The sequence below is a fragment of the Anastrepha ludens genome, chromosome 5 (genome assembly GCF_028408465.1).
Source record: "Anastrepha ludens isolate Willacy chromosome 5, idAnaLude1.1, whole genome shotgun sequence".
NCBI lineage: Eukaryota > Metazoa > Arthropoda > Insecta > Diptera > Tephritidae > Anastrepha > Anastrepha ludens.
The window spans coordinates 116064143-116082202 of NC_071501.1; the positions used below are offsets into that span (position 1 = coordinate 116064143).

An 18060-nucleotide genomic window follows, 5' to 3' on the forward strand; every position below is an offset into this window, starting at 1 on the left:
AGGGCCACCACGTCTACCGAAAAATGGGCGCAATGCGCACAACGTTTGCGTTTTGATAATAAAGTTTTATCATTTGAACAGCACGTTCAATCGTGTAACTTGCCATGATGATTTGGCATAAACAACTGAATAATAAATAAAAGATTTGACAGATGTCACCAAAACAAAATGGCTGCCACAGGGCGCCAAAATCGACCCGCGCCAATTGAAAACCCCTTTAAATGAAAAGAGGGGTTACGACCTGGGCAAAAGTGTACCAAAGGATGTCTTAGAAAACGGCTTAAACACAATACTTCTGGGGTTCATAGTCGCAGAAGATTGGCCGTCTGGAAGCTCAGATTTAAATCCATTGGACTACAGTCTGTGGTCATAATTGCAGAACTTGGCCTGTCGAAGACCTCACAGAAATTTGGAGAGCCTCAAATAATCTTTGCCTCGAGCAGCGACGTCAATATCCATGGAAACCGTGCGTACTACAATAGCTGAATGGCCTAATCGGTTGAAGGTTTGTGTAAAAGTAAATGGTGACAATTTCGAATGAAAATTGATTTTTTTTATTATTTACATGATTAAGGGGGGAAACAGATTTATGAGGAGGCCGAAATTTTAACGTTTTTCGTGAATTTTTTGAACAGGGAAGGAATAATCAGAAATTGTTTAAACTTGGAGTGTATTTTATTCATATTTCTAAGTACACTTTCAAATTTTTTCAAGCCATTTCCGCCGGAAATAGTGGCATTAGAGCGTGAGGCCCATGGACGATCGCCATCTGAGTATCTTGCTGGTGAGTATTTCTGAAGTTGCAATTTTTCTCTGTAATCAACAAAAAAAGAATTTTTATGAAGGTTTAAAAATATAAACCTAATTGTGATAAAATAATATTGAAAATTGCATGTTTTTGAGGCGCTTGAACACAATGTCATTTTTTCATACCATATTTTACATCTATGTATTTGGCTTAAAAAATATTTTTAATAATTATGTAGTCCTAAAATTAGGTTCATGTGAATTAGAATTGAATAAAGAATACTCCAAAAAAATTTCATAATGATTGGTCGATAACTTTTTGAGCTAGAGTGCCCACCAGTTAAAAAAAAGACGTTTCGAGAAAAACGTAAGCATCGTATCGTAAGCGCTACGGCGCCGAACCGACGGGCGGCCACTTAAGTGATCATAGAATCGGGAATAATGAAAATTGCGCTTTAAAATTTTTACCACATATACTTAAGTAGTTATATTAACAATTTATGAAATAAAAAAAGTCGATTTTTTGATCAGTCTAAACTGGTTTCCCCCTTAAATAAAATTAACTTCATTAAAAAAGTATTATAATAATTTCACACATATAACGGACTTATCTTGTAACAGAACTTATGGCAAGACTAAATATACGCAAAACTGCGAAAACTGAGAGTCTCAGCTCCAGCTCTCAGTGACTTATGTCACTTATCACCTACTCTGCGGTAGTATACACTAAAATAGATTCAATATCTTTGAATAAGGTTATGTAGCATTTAACAGTGCTATACGCTATATGGGATCGGTAGATGTGATCATATTTATGTTTGGCGAACTAAATAATTGCAGTCGGCCCTAATCCGGTAACGGGTTGTGATCAATGATCTGACCATCTTAGTAAGTAAGAACTAAAAACTTATTTGTCTTCCAGGAATTGTGTTTTCATGTACCAACTCTTAATATAGAAGACATCTACTAATGTATTTGAGAGACTGGGCTGATATTAGTAAGATCGCGGAGACACCACCGTATAGTTACGTCGAAATTCAATGAATTAACCTCCTCTGGTTATTTTTCTTTAACGCCGTCAGAACCAATGGAAAGCTTCAGCGGTGCTAGAGCTTCAAAGGGCACAGAAGCTACACGCGCGGTTGGATACCTGGAATTGACTACTCACAGTTCGTAACATTGAATAATAAAATAAAATATTAGTTTAAGGGGTTAGGGGTAGTCAGAGGCCCGAAAAAATGATGATTTTAAATCACTTGTTTTTGCTAATCAATAGCATTATTTTACAAAAATAAAAACATAACATTAATACATCATGCTTCGACTTGACTTTAGCAAAACTTCAAAAAAAAAATTAATAAATGTAAAAGTTATAGCAGTTTGTGTGGAGTCCGTTTCTACAGAAGTTCTTTGCGCAAGTCCTTGGTGACTCATCTAAAATCAATCGGACAAAAGAATTTGATATCCCCATAAAACTAATACGGCTTTGCAAGATGACGTTGCTCAACACCAACAGCGCCGTCAGAATTGGGAAGAACCTCTCCGAGCCGTTTGATACCAAACGAGGTTTCAGACAAGGTGACTTGCTGTCGTGTGACTTCTTTCACTCGATGTTGGAGCGGATCGTACGACCCGCAGAACTTAAACCCTTTAGGCATAATTTTTTATAAGAGCGTACAATTGTTGGCGTATGCTAATGATATTGACATCATCGGCCTTAACAACCGCGCTGTTAGTTCTGCCTTCTCCAAACTGGATAAAGAGGCAAAGCGAATGGGTCTGGTGGTGAACGAGGACAAAACGAAGTACCTCCTGTCCTTAAACAAACAGTCTGCGCACTCGCGTATCGGCACCCACTTCACTGTTGACAGTTATAATTTCGAGGTTGTAAAAGACTTCGTTTATTTAGGAACCAGCATTACACCGATAACAATGTCAGCCTTGACATCCAACGTAGAATCTCTCTTGCCAACAAGTGCTACTTTGGACTAAGTAGGCAACTGAGCAGTAAAGTCCTCTCTCGACGAACAAAACTGGCACTCTACAAGACTCTCATCATGCCCGTTCTAACGTATGGCGCAGAAGCTTGGACGATGACAAAATTCGATGAAGCGACGCTTGGAGTGTTCGAGAGAAAGATTCTGCGTAAGATTTTTGGATCTTTGCACGTTGGCAACGGCGAATATCGCAGACGATGGAACGATGAGCTGTATGAGCTTTACGATGACATAGACATAGCGCAGCGAATAAAGATCCAGTGGCTACGTTGGCTGGCGCGCTTTGTTAAACTCGGCCAAAATCGCATAAGTGGTTATCGCGCCAATTAAGGAAAAGAAGAATCTTGTGCCTGATGGAAGCTTTTTTTCAAAATTAACAATATGGCGGTCTCACGAAATATTTTTTAGATTTTCGAGAAAAAAACCGACAATTGTTAAAAAAAATCGAAATTTTCGGAGAAAAAAAATCCTTCTATCAGGCACGAGTTTTTTATGTTTTTCAAAAGCAATATATATTTTAATTGAAATCTACCAAGCGGTTTTTAAGTTACAGTGATCACCAGTTCAAAAAATATAGTTTTGAGAAAAACGCATTTGTTTTGCTATCGATTTATGTGGACTCATACGAATTATTTTATTACTTACACTGTGTCAGCTATTCCTGGGCCATATAATAGTTCTTCAGCCGTCATAGCAGCTTCCAAAATATCGATTTGCTGTTGCCTACGTAGCATTATACCTTCTCGAGTGTTATCGTTAGCGCGCTTATCTGCCACTTTCATACGTGCAGCATCCAGCTACTTGCTCTCGAACGCTCCGGAGCGCCCGAGCGCCCTTTGTTAATTGTTGAATATCTCAAAAAGTATTTGTCGGATTCACTTCAAAAAATCGATTTTTTTGAAAATTTTGACTACCTCTATTTTTAAAGGTCATTCGGCAAAATTAAGCAAAAAACTATCCATGAAAAAAGGAGAAAACCCAAGCTTATATATAAATTCATTTATTTATCTTTATTTCTAAGAAAATTTAAAATAATAACTAAAAGTAAGTAAGTTACAAAGTAATTACAAACAGCAAATGTTAAAACTTACGGCGAGTAAAAGGCAATCATAAACATATTCGATTGAACGAATACAAAAACATATTTATTTAAATGGGATTCAATTTTTGAGAAATATTTTATGTACACCTGCTTCAACTCTACCGCAAAAACGGACAAATTCACTGCAATAAATTCAATTGTCATTCAGAAAGCGTTAAGTAAACTTCAGAGAAGTCCTTTGTACTTTAGAATCCGATCGATGCATATAATTTGAAATGAACTATTCTAAAGTACAGTGACGGACATAAATATAAGCACAATAACGACAATGGAATCAAGCTTTTCAAATCAAAAATAACAAAAACTGAGTGTTAGAAATAGGAAAGAATGAAAAATTATGCCTATACTTTTGCCCTCATGAAAACTCAAATTTTTAACATTTTAGATTCTATCACCTTGTCGTAACAAATATAATAACTATAAAACTAGGTTTAAAAATTGAATTAAAGGATGAATAACATGTAATTGAAACGAAGACGGAGAACATTACGCAAATGTTGTAATTCCTTAAATGAATGAGGAATGCTTATTGTGCCTATAATTTTGTCCGGCACTGTATATGTAACGCATTCTAAAGTACAACTAACTATGACTAAAGTATTTTTATATTTCATGCATCCTGAAGTCCATTTAACGGTTTCCACAGTAATGTTAAAAAAGACTGAATGCTTGTGGGATTTATTGCAATGTAATAAAATTTAACTTTGAGTTTAAAATTTATTTTTGCATTTACATATCTTCGTAAATGTACCTATTTTTCAGCTTAAAAGTGCTAGCCATCAAGGAATGTAATTCTATATTTAGGCGATATTTTGTAGGTTTAATTTTTATCATATTTTTTCATACTTATGTATATGCATTATTATATTATTTTGAGAATAGAAATTGTGTCATTTATAAGAAAATATTTTTTGTCTCATATAAAAGTACAAAATCGCACTAGTAATCATTTTTTCTTATAAAAAATATTTTGGTAGACTTATTGCTGGTAATATCTGCTTTGATTTGAGGCCACTTTTGTTTTTAGACATTTAATATATCACATCTCTTTTGCTCTAAACTTTTGTATATATGGTATGTAAAAACTAGCTACTATCATTAAAAATATTGCCATTCAATGCCGATTGTTACCCACTAACATTTCAATATCTGCTCTCATATAGGTAAGTATGAGTAAAATTAAAATTTTTCGTTACAAATACAAATTCATTTTGCTGATTTCTTATACTTATATTGTCTTTACAGGTTTAGATAGTAATCGCTCGCTTTATACAAAACGCATTCGTTTTCATTTAACTGGAGTATTCCGTTTACAAATTTCCATAACTATAATTAACAATCTAATGGCAATTATCAAATAAAAATTTGAGTAACCAACAGTTCTGCTAGATCACCAGTTGCACTTACATAACTACGCTGTATAAAATTTAACAAAAAACTATAGTTTAATTACGAACTACTAATTCTAATGGAAAAAGGCATACAATAGGACGATTATTTGGGAAATTCCCGCAAAAAACACACTACGCTTCCCTCGCTTTATTACTCTTTTGCGTCGTTGCTTACAGCCGTTTTGTCAGTGGCAACACTTTCGTTTGTCTCCGACTTGGATACAATTGTGGCGCTCTTGCCATTGCCGCGCTCCAACAACGGCGAGCTGTCAAGTGTTTTGTTATTATTCGCCGTGACAACAGGTGGTGGTCGGTTTTTCAATTCTTCGACGCTGGAAAATTTCGCTAGTTGTTTGCCATTTTCCACTGTTGTCGGTGTGGATTTGAGATCAACAGATCGCTGACGCGTCCAAAGCAATTCAATGGGATACCAACAAAGCAATATTAAGCCAACACCAAAGCAAATACAGGCGAAAATTTGGCCGCCCATGAGAACTTTCGGCAACAGTTGCAGATCGGCGGCGAGATCGGGTGTTATGCGTACCTTCTGCTCAAACCAAATCAATGGAAAGAATACGCGCGGCACATTCTCGTAAAGGCTGTGGAGAAAGGAAGGGAGTATTTAAATTTTTATTTGCATAGAAAAAAAATTAAATTATTTTATTTATGCATCTACATCTCTCATTACATAACAACTTTAAAATTTTGTATTATTCTTAGATTTCTGAATCATTTTAATGCCACAGAATAGTGCGTCACTATTATCTTTGCTGAAAAGGTTTTATATGCGATGTTGAGTTTCCTAATGGTTAGCTTTTTTACTCTGAGATGGTATTTGGTTTCTATGATACTCATAAAAGTAATGGGGACAGATTTCACTTCTTCCATACCTCGGCTTCTGAACTTGTGCATGGACTACTACGGGTGCATGGGTACATGGGCATACCTGGAAATGAGGCACTCGACAATCTGGTTGTTGGGCTCAAACAAATGGATGTATCCGGAAATTATCCAAACCTTCCAAAACATGGATGTCTGCAGTTTTATGAAGATGATTAGAAAAATCTTTTAGAGATCAGAAATGCACTTTTGGAGATTCGCATTTCTTACTGAAGGTGACCGCAGTAGGTGAGGTTAAGTTATACTGGCTGGTCGAAGCCACGCAGATACATATTTGGTCCATAGCGATACCACTTCAGAGTCCTTTTTTCACTCAAGATACGAGCACTCTTCCCGAATTTTACAAGTCGCTCAAGCTTCAGTTCAGGGGCAGATTCTAGCCTTTCAAAACTGAGAGCGCCCAGGTAGCATAGTCTACTTTTCCTGAGAGCCGAACAGTAGCATAGAAGGTGTGGAGCATCTTGGCTATAGCTTTATATTGTATATGGCACGTACATTCTTTATAAGGTGTTTGGCCCAGCTTCTTTTCTTCTTCAAATTGTAGAATACACCTTTTTGGTCTTCTAGAAATTGAGGGGGCTACAGTTGTATGCTGCCGTAGCCGAATGGGTTGGTGCGTGACTACCATTCGGAATTCACAGAAAGAACGTAGGTTCGAATCTCGGTGAAACATCAAAATTAAGAAAAGCATTTTTCTAATAGCGGTCGCTCCTCGGCAGGCAATGGCAAACATCCAAGTGTATTTCTGCCAGGAAAAAGCTCCTCATAAAAATATCTGCCGTTCGGAGTCGGCTTGAAACTGTAGGTCTCTCCATTTGTGGAACAACATCAAGACGCACACCACAAATAGGAGGAGGAGCTCGGCCAAACACCCAAAAAGGGTGTACGCGCCAATTATATATTACATATACATATATATAATAACTTTTGCTTGGGTATTTGGACGAGCTTCTCCTCCGATTTGTCGCGTACATCTTGATGTGTTTCCAGAAATGGAGCGGCCTACAGTTTTATGCCACCTCCGAACGGTCAATACTTTTTATGAGAAGCTTTTTCATGGCAGAAATACACTCGGAGATATGTCATTGCTTGCCTAATGGCGACCACTATTCGAGATTTGTTTTCTATCATTGATTTTTCATGCCCGGGGATTCGAGCCGGACGTTACCGAATGATAGTCACGCATTAACCCATTCGTCTACGACCGCCGCCAACTTCCTTTAGGCTAGCAAAAAACCGCGTTTCTTTTTACCGAAACTGCTCTTCTACAGCGTAGCACAGTTACAGAGAAGGAGAAGATAAATCGTTCCTTCCCCTTCATTGTTTAGCAACTTCGGTAACTAGATTAGATTAGATTTGTGGGGGGTTGGACAGGTGCAAGCACCTAGGCAGGAAGACCATTGCACTGCACCCGGGTAGACTACAGTGGAAGGAATAGAGAGACAGGATAGATATTATAATATGGATGGATAGGGCATACTCTGCGAAAGCTTTATGAGGAAATACCGCATGCCACTTTGACTTGGAACCCGCAATGAACGAGAAGAAGAGGCAGACCAGTGATGACTTGGCAAAGGACTATCCGCAATGAAACTGGAAAATCGTTTAATGAACTGAGATTTATGTCTCGAAATAGAAATGTTTGGAATACTTTTGTTGAATCCTTAAGCTTCTAAAGGAGTATGGAATAATAATAATAATAATAATAGATATTACAATATATGGATGGTAAGACTTCGGCAACATAAATCCAATTTGAGCTCCGTCAGTGGATTATCGCATTGTGACCACAACCGATCATCTTATTTCAATCACAAATGCATAGGGACCCAACAAGCCGTACTTTGGTCTCATATGTTACCAGATTGTCGATACGCAGGTGGAGTACCCTGCGTTTCTTCTTTTATAGAGATCGGCGAGTAACCAGCACAAGTTTAGAATTGAGCCTTGGGTCACTTTAGGTCGTTAGGCTCATTACTCGATTGACAGATACGTGAGAAGATAAAAACTAAAAAAAATTGTTTTAGACAAATTAAAAAATAGCTTACGTTATGCCTTTGATGGGCTCCACAAGCATATTGACTTGGAAACGCGCTGCCACCTCCAAAGCAACTCCGGTACGCGGCTCCAAAATCATATAGAATTCATGTTTATCTTGCTCAGGCTGCATGCCATCAACTTGTTGCACATAGTACGGATCAGCATTGTAGAAATGAGGAAAGGACATGAACACAGGCGAGCCAAAGCGACAGGATGAAATATTCATAACTCCTGAAGGAACACACTGACCGCCGCAGAAGCAGGTGTTCTCAGGATATAGAGTGCCTGGAAAGTTAGTGCAAGAGCCAAATTAAAATATTTACATACATTTTTAGATATTTCAAAAACGCACCATTATCGACAGATCGCACTCCACCATGGTACTTGTAGCCAAGTAAGCCCTCTATCTCTGCGGTTTCCAAATAATCCAATGGCACTGTACGACATAAATCGGGCGTGAAAAATGATACGCTGCCATACTGCTTTAAATATGGTGGATGAAATTCGCCCGCTGAACCGTTAACGAGTCCACAAGTCGATTGAAAGTAGCCAGTATGGTGTTTGTAGTTCCATGTGTGCATCTGTCCGATTTTCGAAATGTCATCTGCGCCAGTGTAGACATTGAAGACGCCAGTTAAATCGGTGCTGCCATTTCGCTATGTGGTGGAAAATGAGGTGGATTAATTTTACTTGTGTATTGTTGAACAATTTATACGAATATTAAGCACGAGAACTGCCTCACAAAGGGAAATTGTATGCCTCATCAGAAATAAAAAATTAGCGGACGAATCTGCGAGCTATAAAACATTTAATGTTATAAGGCCGTGTAACCGAGTCTAGCCATAACCCACTATATACTGCCGCCACTAAAAGATTATATTGTGAGTTGCCGTTCAACCTAAGCCTCGTTTTTCTTAACATTTTTTAAAGAATGTATGAATTTGCTCAGTTCTTCCATTCCATATTTCCGTTAGAGTGAGGACCACATCACTTAGGCAAGTAAGTTTTAATCAAGCAAGAGCCACACATTCACAGAAAACTGTTCCGATGGTTACTCGTCCAGATCACAAGAGCAACATGTATTTTCAGCTGAAGTACTCAGTTTACTGATAACAGATATAAGAGCGTCCACATAGAGTGCCCTGTGAGATTTCATAGATCTTCTCTTTCTAAATTAAGCAGTCCGTTGGATACTCTTTTTGGAGGGATGATAAACCGATCAGCTTGTCTCTATCAAAAACATTCTATCCATCGAAGCTTATTTTTTTTATTTAACTTGCTGGGCGGAATTTAATACTTTCACAAGCGATCGCTACAGTAAAATCGAAATGTGAAAGCGGGTGGCATAGGAGTTAAGTCACGTTCACCACCAGACGTATTTTCCTTTTGCTGGCCCACCCTGCACTTAAAGTAGCCCAACAGTATTTTGTTACCGTAACCATAAGATATAATTAATTTTTTGTCAAGCCATTATTTTTTCCAATATGCTGTGGGTTTTTGTCTTTTCTGCAATAATTAGGACCACATTAACTTGATATCTCTTGCGAATGCCTGAGCATACCCGCCTCGTCACTTCGTGGTCGCGAAGTTTTTTTTTTTGCTGGATCTATCTGACCTAGGCATCCCTGTGCCTATATTACAGATTAATTTGAAGCCCACCTCATCGTAGCCAATTGCTTCTGTTCGCCATCTTATTTGCTATAAATCCTCCCATGGCAGGCAACCCTAAGCGTTAAAAGTTAGTATCAAACCAAATAAAAACAAGTTTTGATAATTCCTAGCAAATATTTTCTCTAACAATATTTTTTTTCGGCGAGAAGGTGTTAACAGATTATTATTCCCAGTATCTTATGGATGAACAACAAATCTTTCTGCTTTCCACTCATAAAACTTTCCTTTTACTCACCGTGTAAAACCAACCAAATTTATCGAATGGCACCTCAACATCCTTGCCAAAGAGTGGCATGGCACGCGCCATATCCAACATATCATCGCTGTAACCAGTAAAGAGCATCTCATCGATTGTCCGCGTTATAGACATTTCTTGGCCATATAATTTTAAGCCCACATCCACCAAATTGCGTCGTACAGGGTTCCAACGTTTGGCCTTACCGGCAGCGGACTGTGAAAACGAAGGAAGGTAAATACACATTTTCACAAAATTTAAAGCAATAAAAATAAAAACTGAGCAAATCTCCAAATACCGATGGCTACTTACCAGTGCTACAGCATTCAAGGTGACTATCACATCATCCAAACTGCCATTGCTACCCTTCGCATCAAAGTAGAAATCGCTTTTTTTGCGATACGTCACCGATGCATTCGCAGGATTCCACTGTATGTTAACTTTATCCTGCTTCTCGGTGAAGCGATAAGGACCGAGTTGCTCGAAATTCGGTTTTGTGCTGAGATTTTTGAAATCTTCGGGATTCGTCCAATTATAGAGGTAAATGTCTAAGCTCAAAGTCATAGGTGGACTTTTCCACTTGTCGTATACCTCTGAGTTAGGGCGTAAGATCATTTCCTACACGAAAGAGATGAAAAGGATAAATTCAGCAATCAATATCTTTTGCAATGAAAAATTATAGTGTAACGCAGATATTTTATGCATAGATGGATTTGAGTTGATTTCCACACTCCATAAACATATGGAGCGGGGCCCACTTAGGCCTGCATGCCCATTGTGATACCACCAGTTTGAATTCAAGGTATTTCTCTATTTTCTAATGTGTTTAAAACACTTCGTCCCTCGTACTTTGTTGTAAATGCCCTCAAGCCCAAAAAATACGCAAAACGATTTGCGCTACTGATAATTTAATTGCGACTCTTGCCAAGAGTTATCCTTTCAAGTCATCAATGACCATTGCAGCTGAAATCAACAACATACAGAGCCCGGCACTCGAGGTGTAACCAATTAAATAGGCCATAAATTTAGTTCGGAAAATTACTTTTATTTAATTCAAAGTAAAAAATGTGTGAAAATAATACAAAATTAAGAATCAATTTACTTTTGCTCGATTTGACCACCTCTTGCCTTGACTATGGCCTTGAGACGGTCCAGAAACGATTCGCAAGCTGCCCGAATGTGACTTGCAGGTATTTTGGCCCACTCGTGGACAATGACTTTTTTCAGCGCCTGATATTGGTGAATATTTTAGTTCGGAGCTTGTTCTCCAAAATGGCCCAAAGAGAATAATCCCTCGGATTCGCGTCTGGTGAATTTAAGAGCCATTATGTGGACGTTATGAAGTTCGGAACGTTGTTTTTTAGCCATTCTTGGTTCACTCGAGCTTTGTGAGACGATGCTGAGTCCTGTTGAAACGTCCATGGAGTACCACCGAAATGTTTGTCTGCCCACGGCTTCAAAGCAACCTCCAGAATACTTTTCCGATAATATTTCGCATTTGTCTTAACGCCATGATCGATGAAAACGATTGGAGAACGTCCATCTGCGGTTACAGCGGCTCAAACCATTGCCTGTGACCGGTGTTGCCTCCTGGTGATTAATCGATTACTCAAATTCTCGTATGAACGGTCGGTCAAATAAACCCTATCGTTCAAACCCTAATCGTATAAATTTTCTCGTCAGATAACACAATGTTGGGAAATGGACCGAAGCAACTCCTTTGCTCTCTGAAGTCTGACTTGTTAGGGCTTTGGTGTGAGATCATGCGCCTTTTGGATCTTGTAATGCTTGACTTTGAGATCATTTTCAGCATGCGGCGGATGCAACGGTCAGATATTTTCAATTCTTTCACCGTTTGATTGGCACTTCGTCGGGGATTTCGCTCAAGTCGCTTCTTCACTTTTTGAACCATTTCACGTGACGTTGCAGTTATTTGATGACCACCTCCATAACGTTTCGCGATGCTACTAGCATCATTGTTACGAGTAAGGGTGCGATTAGCAAAAACTTCAACTACTTCCATGTGCTCGAGCTCACGAACAATCGCTGATTGTGATTTTCCAGTCAAATATAATGCAATCACACTTTTACGTTTGAGATCCTTTACTGATTTTCTTTTTTCGCGTTTACTCTCGGCAAAATGCTTCCCCGCGATTGTAAACAATAATCTGGACTGCCATTTAGCCAACTAACAGACAGCTGATGCCCGTGCTTCATCGAAGTTCCGCATTTTGGGACCCGAATTTTGTTCAGCGATGAGGCACTCTTTTTTAGGTTTAATGGCTACGTTAATAAGCAAATTGTCGTATTTGGACTAAACAGCAACCCGAAGACATTTAAGAACAGCACCCATTGATAAAAACCGTTGAGTGCGACCTGTGGGCTGAAGGACTCATCGGCTTATATACCTTCAAGGAATAGGCTGGCGCCAATGTAACAGTGAATGGCGAACGCTATGGCGCCATGATTAACAACTTTTTGATGTCTGAAACTAAAGCCCATTTGGTTCCAACAAGAGGGCGCTGCTTGCCATGCAACCAGACAGCCCGTGAAACAATGGATTTACTGCGTCGTCTTTTTGGTGAGCAATTTTTCTCTCTCTCTCGGACCCGTGGATTGGCCACCAAATTCGTGTGATATCACACCATTGGACTTTTATTTGTGCGCGTAGGCTTTGTGGATAAATCAGCTTCGAATGAGGTATTGGAAGCAAGCATTACTAAAGTTATTCACGAAATACCGATCGAAGACCTCTTTCTTGGTGTTTACGGATGGGCGAATTACAGCACAGTTGCTGTCAACAAGTGACAAGGCAGAACCAAAAGAGCTTAGTCGCTATCTGCCAATTGCTGGGTGGTGACAAAAAAATTTACCCATTAGTACCTCAACTACTAGTCTACAATTCAGCATTGACTTAAATTTGCGTTATACGAGCGAAGCATGATTTTAGAAGGTCTTGCCAGATGTTAATGCACACCGCAAAGCATTCGAGATCATTCAATTTACTATGATCTAAACTAGCTGAGAGGAGGGAAGGCATGTTACGCATTGAACTTAAATACTATTGGCTGATTGCATCCGCTTTCAAGATCAGTTCTATTCAGGCACACGTGCGCACGAGACTTTTTAAAAATAAAATAACAACAATGAATCATTGAACCACTTAAAATGTAATAATATTTAGGCTTTTAATCAATTGACAATTTCACGTGCTGGTTTGTGTATAATCGTAAAGGGCAGTTAATGAACTCTTTTCAGCGATATACCGAACGTACATACGCACACACAACTGTTAACATGGCAGATATGCATTGTAATGTACCAACAATGACACAATAAAATGTGTAAAATTAACATGCGCCTAAACGTGCATACTCGTGCAGATGTAAGTGACTTGACAACAAACGTATCAAACTACAAAAACGTGTCTCAAAGTCTCGTGCGGCTTTTATTTATGTTTCACTTGGGTTAATAAGATCAATTGGTTCGATTAAAAAAGGTTAGTAATGGGGCAAATGATCAATAAGTCTATAAACAAAAATAAATTAGTAATTTTAATTTTTTGCTAACAGAGCAATTGACTACAAATACACAAATGCCACCAAGTGCATGAATGTACAAGTATTTGAGCACTAATACATATTACAATATAGCAGTAACATACGGATGAAAAAGCAGGTTAGTCCAAAATAGGATGGTGTGGGAGTTATTTTGTAGGAGAGTACTTTAATTGTCGTAATCAAATACAAACTCACTTAGAAGCTAAGAACTCCTTAAAATAGGTGTACGTATGTATGTGAGTATAAATAAACATTAGTATTAACAAAGTATGTAAAACTATGTAAAGTTGGAATTGTTGGTAACATTAACAGCACAAAATATGAATGAAATATCATAAGATTAACAGAAGTGAGTGTAGTATGTGAGAGAGGTGAGTATTAACATTAAGAAATCTATGTATGTATGTAGAGAATGAGCCTTCTACTTAGTGAGTGTGAATGTTATAAAGAATGCTAGTGGAGCTAATAATAAGTATATGAGAGTTCACATAACGTTAAGCATAGATGGGGCCATAATGTAACTAAAGGGAATTTCAAGAGACGCACCTAGTTGTTGTTTTGAAATGAAACAAAACAAGAAAAACAATTTAGAATCTTTCACGTTTCAATAGTTTTATTCAAAATACGACTCTTAACAATTATATGTGAAAAACTACATAGCTTAAAGGTCCACTATGAGCACGTCTACAGGTAAAATCCACCAAATGGTCGATTCATGAATGCCTAATTGTTGGAAACGTCGAGATATCGTGGGTGAAGTTAGCTAAGCAACACTTTGCGCTACAGCAGCAAAATTCTTAACAGAACCTACAGTTTTTTGTCTGCCAGTCCTTTTCCTATCCTCGACAGAACCAGTTTCTTGCAATTATGTATTTCACTAATTGAATTGTCGACGCATTCGGATGGTTATTTCCACCCAAAAATTACGAATTTTGCGAATTGTTGTTCGTAATGCTCAACCATTTTCATAACAAATTTCAATAAATTTTGACCCGGTGCATCGTGATGGAAGATGCCATGAAACAAGGTACCGTCTAGGAATTATGCACTACAGACATCTAGGACCCACTTTTGAATGTGTGACTATTATGGCTCGCAAATCGCTGTATATTAAGAGGGTTATAAGTTCCACATATAGCAAATATAGAAAACTAATAATTCCAAGTCGTTTGTAGAAAATGTCGAAATCTTAAGCTCTCAGACTCGTATTTTCCCTCAACCTGGTTGGAATTTTCGTTCAGCACTTAGCTGATTAGCGACCCAGTTATCTAATATTTATTAGAATACAGGTAGCTAAAGGAAACCGCACTCAGCAAGTGCTCTATTGGCTGCAAATTCTTATAAAATAGGTTGAGAGTGAACTACCACATTGATCAAATAGTTCCCGGAGCAACCTCCAGGGATCGCTCTAAGTCAACTCATTTGAGCTCTGTCTGCTTTTTTTTTTGCTAGGTTGCCACATCTGTGATTGGCATTTCTATTAAAATTGTATCGCCACTGAGTAAAAGCTAAGGCGCCTTGAGTAAATCTACCTGTTCTGTTTGATCGAGTAAAAAAACCACTACAGGGAACGCATTTTAACAGCTGAAAGGAAGTAATGGAAAAATCGAAGACGGCTCTGACTAAAACTAAACTTGCATTTTGAAATTTCTGAATATATTCTGGGAACTTTTCGATCTAGGTGGTATTTATATGCGCCCGAAAGAAAATTCAATCATTCCCCAACTAATTCATATTTCGCTAATAGATGCTTGAAGAGCTTCTCGAGACTCTAGCACCAAACTTTCCATTCAACTTCGATCCATTGATGAACTGATTTACTGGAACTCTTTTTTAAATGTTTCACTCCGCATAATCATCCATTAAGAGGATATGAAAGGATATGAAACACCAAATGATAGACAATAATAGTGGTCGCCCCTCCGCAGACAATGGAATCCTCCGAGTGTAGTTCTGCCATGAATAAGCTCCTCATAAAAAAATGTTTGCCGTTCGGAGTCAACTTAAAACTGTAGGTCCATACATTTGTAGCACAATATACAGGCGCACGCCACAAATAGGCGGAGGAGCTCGGACAAACACCCAATAAAGGGTGTAAGCTCCAAAAACGCGTTGTTTAAATTACCTTTAAACATCTTCTTAAAGAAAAAATTATTTCCAACAACAATGTCCGCATCTTCTCGTATGAGCTTCTTTGAAACCACATTTTCAACGGAAAAATATTAGGATGTTACTTTAAATCAGTCAAATACCCACACCACCTCGCTTGAACTGCTTTTTTCGCGCACAGCGCGTAGCAGAAAAAGTATCGATACTTCATGATAAGATGACTTGATTAGCCATAAGTGCTTATGTACATACATATGTACATATAATAAATTTACGAAATTCATGTCCGGTTTCATCAATCAATTTTAAATGAAATTAAAATTTCATTCAACATATTGAAATTGTGCTACTTTAATTTTTAACAGTCAGATAAATTTTAAAATTGAATGGTGAAACTGGGCATAAATATATAAATTCCCCCAGGTCACTAATATTTGTGTTGAACAAAGTTGTATATGTGTATACATATAAAGGTAGCGCAAAATTAATCATCCAATTTTCTTTTTGAATAAATTTTACTAAATAAAAAATGGCAATCAGGGATTGAAATCTTTATTTTGAGTTTGACTCGCTCCGTTGCTTGTTACTTGTATGCTTGTATATATTAAAAAATATTTATTTCGCAACAAAAGAATTTACAATAATCTTGTAAGTTAGCAATCGTAGTCATCTCCAAGCTGCTCCATTTGAAAAGGACTCCCATTAACCGTTTCTAATTGGTGGAAGGTTGAACTTCACACTTAATTGCTTTTTACAGTTAACTGCTCTGTTCGCTCTCACAGCAATCGATTCCCACTTGCATAGCAACTGCAAGCGATGCGTACGATGTTCGCTGTTAACTGCACTCGCTCTCTCAGCAGTCGACTCACACTTGCATTGTAATGTCGTATGTGTATGATGGTCGCTAGTTGGACATCAGAGAGCATGTTCGTTTACATAGGTGGCCAGCAGTTATTTCTGCTTAACTTATGCTGCGGCTATTTAGTTTACAAGTGTCAAATATTATTGATGTACGCTACCATTTGCACAATATAAATCTTTCCATAGGATGGTTATCTTGCGCCACTTTGTACGTGCCAGAGTTAAAATTGGTTTTTATTTTTTATATTTAGTATTAAATTTTCTGGATCTTACCTTCTCCATTATGCCATTGAAGATCTGCTCCCAAAACATGCCGCACAAAACGCCAAAAATACTCAAACAAAAACCAACAATGCCAACAATCACTTTGCGATTGTTTTGCTGCCATTTTTTCAGACTATCTGCCTTCTTCGGCATTTCGAAATATTTGTTTGACCTTTAAACGAAATAAAAAAGTATGGCAGGCAGTTGAATGCAGGCGTTTAAATATTGCACTTGATTTGGTTCCACACTCGATGGCTGATAGCCTTTGCTCTCATTTATTAAAAAATCTGCAAGAAAAAATAAAAAAACTTTATCAAATAATCGAACTAAATGCGTATGTATGTGTGTATTGAGTGCATGAATGGAAAAAATAATAATGCTCAAGTAAATATTTCTTAACACTGAATGAACATACAAATGAATGCAAACTTTGTGCATGTGTGTGCTTCTTTCATTCACTTATGTACTAGCATTCAGTACTAGTGTAAGTAGTCGAAATCCGCAAAGTTACATTTTCTGTTCGTATTGTTTAAGAAGACCTATATTTGGCCGGACGCGCTTACTGGGCTTTCATGGACAATATTGAGCTCAGCCTGATAATCTGTACGACTTACAAGTTTACAGGTTTTTAGGCAATGAAATAACTGCACCCCAACAACAACAGACCATCGCCAAGCCATAGAACCCAAATAAATAAAATCCAGCACTGCTTCAATTTAGTAAAATAGCTGCTAAACTGTGCGAGTTCGTTTGACAACCTAAATGGTTTGTTTTCAGGTTTCACTTTGTTTGCTTTTATAAAATATATTTCTAAAACGAATAAGTTCGAGATAATTCTGGTCCTATTTTGTAAAATAATAAACTATGTTCCATCGCCTTACGAATATTAAAAAAAAACTACTAAAATAAAGATAACCGCTCTAAACAATTTGACAGTTCAATTTAAGGGGTTATATACAATTTAAAAAAAATTGATTTTTTTTTAATTTTATTTCTTAATGTCATACATATATTTAAGAATACACACAGAAAATTTAATATCCTTCCGGTGAATATTTTTAAAGTTGCACGCAAATTTGAAAAGGCGTTTCAGAGTACTTGAAAGTAGAAGAAAGTATTTTAAACGCGTTTTTCTCAAAATGGTGTTTTCAAAGTCGGTGTCCAACATTACTCGAAAACGGCT

General features: G+C 37.6%; 1 protein-coding gene across 4 annotated transcripts in view; it reads right to left on the reverse strand.

Annotated features, from left to right (window-relative positions):
- Positions 1-3728: 3728 nt before the first annotated feature.
- LOC128864928 (protein peste-like) overlaps positions 3729-18060 on the reverse strand; it is an 89804-nt gene continuing 75472 nt past the window's right edge. For all 4 annotated transcript variants that reach the window (XM_054104696.1, XM_054104694.1, XM_054104698.1 and 1 more), the window contains exons 2-7: positions 16887-17164; positions 10396-10701; positions 10084-10299; positions 8530-8833; positions 8186-8462; positions 3729-5836 (exon numbers count right to left, since the gene is read on the reverse strand). In XM_054104696.1, the coding sequence (XP_053960671.1) occupies positions 5389-5836; positions 8186-8462; positions 8530-8833; positions 10084-10299; positions 10396-10701; positions 16887-17030 (1695 nt within the window). In that variant the 5' untranslated portion in view covers positions 17031-17164 and the 3' untranslated portion in view covers positions 3729-5388. The remainder of the gene's footprint in view (positions 5837-8185; positions 8463-8529; positions 8834-10083; positions 10300-10395; positions 10702-16886; positions 17165-18060) is intronic.